Here is a 7450-nt window from a genome sequence, read left to right as displayed (position 1 = left end):
GTATGCACTATTTACTTGTATTGTAGTTGGTACTCACAAATGCCAACAGTCCTCCTCCACAAACATTTTGGCAAATTAGAGCTTGTAGACCTTTGTAGTGATTTATGGTCAAGTAAGGAGTCAGTCCCATAGCCTATCACACCAGAATCTATGCTCTTGTCCTGCCAGAGCTCCAATCATGTGGTGGCTATTGCAATTACATACTTGTAAGCTTGTAAGCTTTCTTTTAAACATTTACCAAAGGGCATTTTGTGAAGTTTGTTATGCTGTAAGACTTAAGTTATATTGATGAATCATATGTGAATCATATTGATTTGCTTGTAAAACTTTTATAAAACTGGACTTTACCATCACATCCCAGATTCTAGTAGTGTATCACAGACTTGTCACCTTCATAAGGATCACAAAATTCATAATCTAAAAGTGAATAGAACATGGTTGTCTCTCGGTTAACAATTTATCTTGTGATCATTTTCATGATTGTTTTTTAACACATTGCCGACGGGGCGCCTAACGACCTAACTGATCATCAAGGCGGGCAGTGTACGACACTAGCGGCGCTGGCTAAAAATTAGAGGGACAGGGAAAAGTTTTTCTCCGTCCTCCGGATAATGTAGCACGTTTACATATTTTTTGCTTTCCATCTTTTTTTTAATCAAAATCATTGCTCATTAAAATATGATGTACTTGATTCCATGAGCTTAAAACTGAAACATTACCTTATCAAGAATCAAGATAGCCATACAAGGCATGAAAATATCATGCCTTTTACATGATGTAAGCTAAAGCTATCCATGGATATCTGTATTTTTCATATAGGTAGTGTAGATATAACAAATGACACTCATGCTGCACCACAGCAACCATTCTAGAGAATGATATTACAAAATATTTACTCTAAGAACAAATAAACACTTGGTAGTAAGAGCTCATTGCTAGTACGAGTAGTATGTACATAGGTAGTTCATTATATGTAACATGTTTTTTATTCTTATTTCTTTATTTTTCTAGTTCCATTGTTGCCTCCCTTGTTAGACATGCTATCAAAGCAATATATTTTGGTTGAGTGAGATGGTTACTTACGTTCTGTCAAGAGAGAGCTTGTATACTTCCTTGGCAATTTATTGTCAAATAGAAAAAAAAAGTCCTTGCTCTATCTTACCAGAACATATGTGGTGGATATTTGTTGACCTTTTTTTTTAAAGCACCAAAGGTTGAGGCATGGTGATAGCAGGAATATTTCTCTGGGAATTGATATCCAAGGTTCAAAAATTATCTAAATTAATGTTGGTTTACTTTGTGAATAGTTCTTTACTTATTATTACCACTAGGAGTAGTAGTAATATTATTATTGTTATTATTATTATTATAATTGTTTTTAATTATATAAACTACTTTTGATTTCATATATTGATTATAGGTTTTTGAATACACACATTTCTATTATGATCTTGCAAGCAAAAAAGAAAGATAAGTATGAATACTATCAGATGTTAGCTATGCTCAAACTAATTTCCTTATAAATTTTTTCTCGAGTTACATTTTTCAGAAACAAATCTGTGCCATAATGCAATGATTAATACATGATATACTTTAGATATTTTTAAACTGTATTTTTTAGAGTAATTAAATTGACTGCATCAAGTTATTCTTCCAGTGTATCAAATAAGAGAAATATAAGTCCTCACCTTAGGTTGAATAGAATATTAGGTTCAAATTCTGAATGATCTGACTTTATCAGGTCAGATGATTTTCATACCCAAGCTTTCCAGGCCTACTGATGACACCTTGCTCCATCTCATTACAAGTGGCATGCTTAGTTATTAATCATAGATTTATTTCCAGGAATATCAGTTTGTTTGTTATTATTAGCATTATCATTATCAGCACTACTACTACTATTAGTAGTAGTATTACTATTATCATGGTTGCTTGAGTGTTCTTGAGTGGATTAAGTGTTACTGTCTTGTTTCAGTTAGGCAAAGCAGAAAGCGAACTGACTGCTTTGTCATGCAAGGTTGATCAGGAGTACAACACTCTTGCTGGATCGCAAGCCGGTAACACTCAGGTTAGTTACTGATTAGGCTTTACAATATGCTTTTCTTTTTTGCATTTTTTGCTTGTTTATTAATGTTACTTTCCCCAGTGCAGTATTTTCATATCACTTCTCTTTCTACTTATTTTCCTCTCTTCTTTGTCTGCCCTTTTCACTTCTTCCATTTATTTTTGTTCTTTACTTTTTTTATTGTATGATTGTTAATTTGGGTTGAATGTTTACATGACAGCCACAGTGACTTTCAAAAGACTTTTTCCTTGTAATTATATTGTTTTTTGTCCAAATCCACTTGAAAGTTGCTGTGATCTTTGAGTCTAACCCAGCATAGGCACAGTTTCAAGCAATCAGGACAGCCATTTTCCCTTGAGCCCTTCAATAAAGGACAACTAATATAGAATTTGGAATGGTTCCTTATTTGATGATAGATTGTTAGTGATGGAGGAGTTTTTTTTCTTTTTTCTTCTTCTTCTTTTCTGGAGTACTGAAAGTGCAGAGGTCTGTGGCAGATATACAAGTGCAGTGGTTCCCAAACTTTTTTTAATGATGGCAGTCACGTAATCCCTTTTCTCTAACAGCCCTCTCTCTCCCTAACCCACATGACTTTAGCTTTAAAGCAGAGTACATATTTGCCCATTCATCAGTTACCGCTGCTTGAAACAAGATTATGTAGGTTACATCCCCAAATGATATGTGTAAAACTCACTGGAAGAATGAGAGTAACTTAGTTTGACAGCCATTGTGCTGCTGTCTTTTAAACATTTACCTAATTTGGATTTAGTATTCTTACTAATTCATGTCACTGTGTTTTACATATTTGAAAAGGTGGTTTTAAAACAGTAATCATACTTAAGAAATGAAACAAAATATTGTGGTATATGTACCATTACCTATGTTGCATGTTTTCCTTTTTGTATGGTACTGTCATTAATAGTGCTAATCATCCTCAGGTCCCCACAGAACTTATCAGTAGTGTCCAGAGCCTTCGTAGCGAGTTGACACAGGTGTCCGATGAAGTTCTTGAGATCCAGAAACAGCAGAAGATGGTGATGTCCACCATCCAAACCCAACTGAGTACTTTGTGCAGTCAGTTTGATGATCTCAGCAACATCACTGGTCCAGCAGCTTTGACGGAAGGAAAACAGGGAGACAGCAAGGAAAACAGTTATGAAAGTGATTAAGAGAAGTTATTTACTGTAGATTTTGCTTGTGATACCTTGTCAAATATCTTGGAACTTCAGTGATCATCTAGTACAGATCGTCTTGCTTTCTAAACTGTAAGATAAAGTATAAGTGTTGTATGTATGTGTTTTGAATTACATTAATTTACTTCTTGGTATGTTGTCAGTACATTACTGACAAAATGGTTGATGAAAGGAATTTCAGAAGTCAGTTTTATGAAAAGGTTGGACTCAGAGAGGTGGAGGAGAAGCGTGCTGTAGAAGCCCTTCTGAAAGAGCAACCATTGAATGAACGAAAATTTGCAAACTTTTCACAGCGGTCCATAGTTCCTGCAGCATATCGAACAGTGGTCTGGAAGTTTTTGCTAGGCATCACCCCTCGATATGCTGAGTCTCAAGAGTACGTGGGACAGCAACAAGCCCTCATGTTTGAGGAACTTTGGTGTGCTCTTAAATCTTTGGGTCTTGGAAATGTTGCCACGTTAGGGGAAGAAACGGTCAATGGGCATGATTGTCTCGCTCATCCAAGTAATACCAAGTTCAGTTCAGGAAGTAAACCGTGGTCAGATATACCCCTTCCTGAGCATTACCTCCTGATGTGGTTGATGAGTGAAGCCAAGCTTCTGTTTGACATCAGACATCAGTTACGAACAAAGCAAAACCAACACTTCGTAGCCATTGCAAGAAAGGTATCCTTTTTCTTTGACACTCCAGTGGATATCTACCATGTATGCGCCTCCCTCTGGTCACTTCTGCTGAAGAATGAACAGGCTATCTTAGATGCTATCCAAGATGCTATTGGTATGCTGCGGAAAGAAAATGACTACCTCCATCTTCATCTATTCAAGATGGGTCTCTTCTCCAGCAGTCTCTTAAAACATCAGTGCTTCAGCCTGTTCTGTGATATCTTCCCAGAGACGGCTATCGAGAAGATCCTGGACAAAATCATTGCTGGTGCATTTAGGGTTCTGTCATTCGTAATTGTTGCAATGCTTGTCCATCAGAGGCGACCCCTAACTTCAACGTCGTCTGTGGAAGGTGTAAGAAATGTCATAAGTAATATAAGGAAAGAAGAAGCTGAAATTATTGTCACATCTGCTCTAGACCATTGGCTCAAAGTAGGGGTAGTGAAAAGAGGGTAAGGCTTAAAAGAGTTTTATAAGGTAAGCCATTGAACCTTCTTTTCTCTATGGAGCTTGCCAGATGATTCCAAAATTTTGTTATGTTTCAGAGTGATATCAAAGTATATTTGTTATGGTTACCAGGCATTGTTCTTTATGTAAACATGCTTACGGTGTAATTTTTAAAATATATTTCAGAACTAAGTAAACACTTTGTTTAGAAACCCTCATATAGGAATGAAAAAAGTAATGAAAGTATGACAGATTAGTAATGCATAAAGAAATATGTTGAATGTAAAAGTTTTATATGATATTATCTACCTTTTTCCTAAAGTCATCTGTTTTAATATATATATCTACAGAGATACACAACATATAGAGATAACATATATAGTATGTACAAAAGAAAAAGAAAGAAGGAGATGAAGTTAACTCATCCATAACAAGCATTTGAGGCGTTAGGTCACTTTTCTATTGCATTTTTCTTTTTCTTTTGGAAATTATTATTTATTCTTTCAGGTAGAATGACCTATTACACCAAATGCTAATTAGTGTCATTTTGCATGTCTAGAAAATAATAGAAGACCCACACATCTTGATCCATTAACAATGGGTGATAAGACATCACGTCAAGTGGTGGCAGCGTCAACCGCTAGGGAGAGATATTTCGTCAAGGCTATCCTCCTGGATCGGGCGTATAGTGCTTGGCTGCGGTCAGTGCAGGCGAAAATAATGAGGCGTTAGACTTACACACTTGAAATATCCCGGTGTTTCACCTATTTGCAGCCAAAACAGCGCTGTCATTAATGGGTTAAGATGCCCAACCCAGGTCGAACATCTTAACCCACTCACGACGGGGGCATTCCAGCCTTGCATGTCACAATGCCGGGGCTTTTGAACGCTTAGGCCTAAATCAATTAAATAACTGGCACCATGTTGTGCCACCCGGCCACCGGGCTTTTGAATGAGCGGTAAAGTAGTGTACCACCTGTCCAGAGAGGGTTAAGATGTGGCCCATTTGGGATGGGTTAAAAATTAAATAGCAAAATAGGATAAAAAGGAGTGAGTGCAGTATTGAAAAAAGGGAGGGTGGGCAGTTAGAAAAAAAATAAGAGCAAACCAAGAAGAAATCACCAGACAATGGAAGAAAATATAAGATTTGCTTGATGGTAGGATTTTAAAATTACATATGTTGACTAAGATATTGATCACTGTTAATCATGTTAACCCATTAACTGCTAAGGTGACTATATGGTCACCAAAATCTTTGCATATTTGAAAATACTATCACAACTTTGTTGCAGAGCTAGACAGAATATAATAGGATTTAACATGTTCATCATAGATCTCTCTCACTTACACTGGCAGAAATTTATTGATAAAGACAAACAGTAAAGCTGAAAGACAGAAATAAATGAAGAGTAAACAAAACCAATGGAATATTGCTTTGAAATTTTCCACGTAAGTAATTCATCAAGACTTTTTTTTCTTGCAGTCGACAGAAGTATCAGGACTTGCCACCAGAAGAACTTTAAGTTTGACACAGTATTGTTTGAAGAGAAACTGGACTGATGTCAGTGCATCCATAAGGGAACTAAAAGTGTTTTTGGCTATTACTGCAATTTCTGTTTTTTAATTAAGGCAATGCATAGGACTCTGAGTGATAATTCAAACAAAAAGATGTATCAAGAAAACTATTGATAATCATGGAAAACATTATTTTCTTAAAAGATAGATCAATGAATACAGTGTCTATTATTATATAGTTCTAAAGAAATATGATCCCGATATAAAGGAAACTATTAGTTAACTTCAAAATATATTCTGATTTGCTACAAAACCCATTTTTTTGTACCTGTATTCAACTAAGATAACTATATGGTCACTAGCCACATCATCAAATATATGAGTTTTCTTAACTTTTTTACATTAATGTTATATATCTCTAAACATAGCAGCTTTTAAGATTTCATGAAAATCTAAAAGATTTTCTTTTTTCTGGGACATAATGGGTTAACATACATCCTTCTTCCCAGTCAATTATGCTAAAATATATAATGAGTGTGTACTTCTAAATTATCATTAACCCGTTGCCAACGGGGCTATTTTTGCTCTAAATGGTCAAAACGCCGGGATATTCTAACGCATAAGCCTAACGCCTTGGAATTCTCGGCCGCTCTATCCGCGGGCGAACACTGTACACCCGATCACCCGGCTCATCGGCCTAAATATATCGTCCCCGGCTTCTAACCGAAAAACCACTAGATGTGATATCTTGTCACCTGTCGTTAATGGGTTGAGTCTTAATTCTCAGTCTTTAACCCATTCATGATGGATGATATCAAATCTCATCAAGGAATATTTTCCCCACGACAGACATCTTATCACGTCATGAAATTTTGCTGTATATACACATTGTATATAGTTATATATATACACATTTTTCTTTACTTTTTATGGGGAAATAATAGAAAACCTCTTTGTCACCCCCTAGAAGAGGGTGGGTGAAAATTGAGAGAGAGCCTTGCACTGGTTGAAGGTGCATGTGCTTGCTATATTGCAAGCAGGAATAGGATTAGGCAAATATCAGCCCCAACATTACTGGGTTAAATTGCATCACCATAATGTTCCTGTTGTGTATATTCTAAAGCACAAAAGGCATGCTTATGCATCTTCATTATGTAGTGTTGATTTTACAAGATTAAGTTGAAATAGATGACTCACTCTAACTTGATAACATTTTCTAAAAAAAATAGCTTTGGAATAATTGCTTAATAGGTATATTAATTTTAACCTATTCCAAATGGACATCAGGATGTACATTAAATGTTATGATAGTCACATTGCTAGCTATAGAGCTAGTACTGCAAGATCAAGTTAAACCCATATCTTAAGATTTTTGGAAAAAGTTCACTGGGCTAGAGTGTACAGCTGGGAGTTAGGAGAATCCATTTTCCTTACCCCTCTGGGGTTTCAATGGTATCTGCAGCATAGGAAATATTCCATCCTGAAGGCCAATTTATTCAGTAGGGATCCCATCCACAATGGGTTAATGGCTAGATCATATTTTTGTAAATAAAGAGAATCTGAAACTA

General features: G+C 35.9%; 2 protein-coding genes across 2 annotated transcripts in view; both read left to right on the top strand.

Moving 5' to 3' along the window:
• LOC122245169 (TBC1 domain family member 7) overlaps nt 1-4564 on the top strand; it is a 5490-nt gene extending 926 nt beyond the window's left edge. The window contains exons 2-3 of the mRNA XM_043003119.2: nt 1976-2068; nt 3004-4564. Coding sequence (XP_042859053.2) covers nt 1976-2068; nt 3004-3234 — 324 coding nt within the window. The 3' untranslated portion in view covers nt 3235-4564. The remainder of the gene's footprint in view (nt 1-1975; nt 2069-3003) is intronic.
• TBC1d7 (TBC1 domain family member 7) lies at nt 3417-4564 on the top strand. The gene has a single exon (XM_086544118.1). The coding sequence runs from the start codon at nt 3417-3419 to the stop codon at nt 4374-4376; it is 960 nt and encodes a 319-aa protein (XP_086400244.1). The 3' UTR covers nt 4377-4564.
• Nucleotides 4565-7450: the final 2886 nt, after the last annotated feature.

This window comes from Penaeus japonicus, unplaced genomic scaffold (genome assembly GCF_977035675.1).
Source record: "Penaeus japonicus unplaced genomic scaffold, GWHDUDI00000001_assembly GWHDUDI00000014, whole genome shotgun sequence".
Lineage (NCBI taxonomy): Eukaryota > Metazoa > Arthropoda > Malacostraca > Decapoda > Penaeidae > Penaeus > Penaeus japonicus.
This window is presented reverse-complemented; position numbering and strand designations above follow the sequence as displayed.

What these genes read in the sequence shown, in the direction of transcription:
- TBC1d7 (XM_086544118.1), top strand. Translation starts at nt 3,417, where the DNA reads ATGGTTGATGAAAGGAATTTCAGAAGTCAGTTTTATGAAAAGGTTGGA.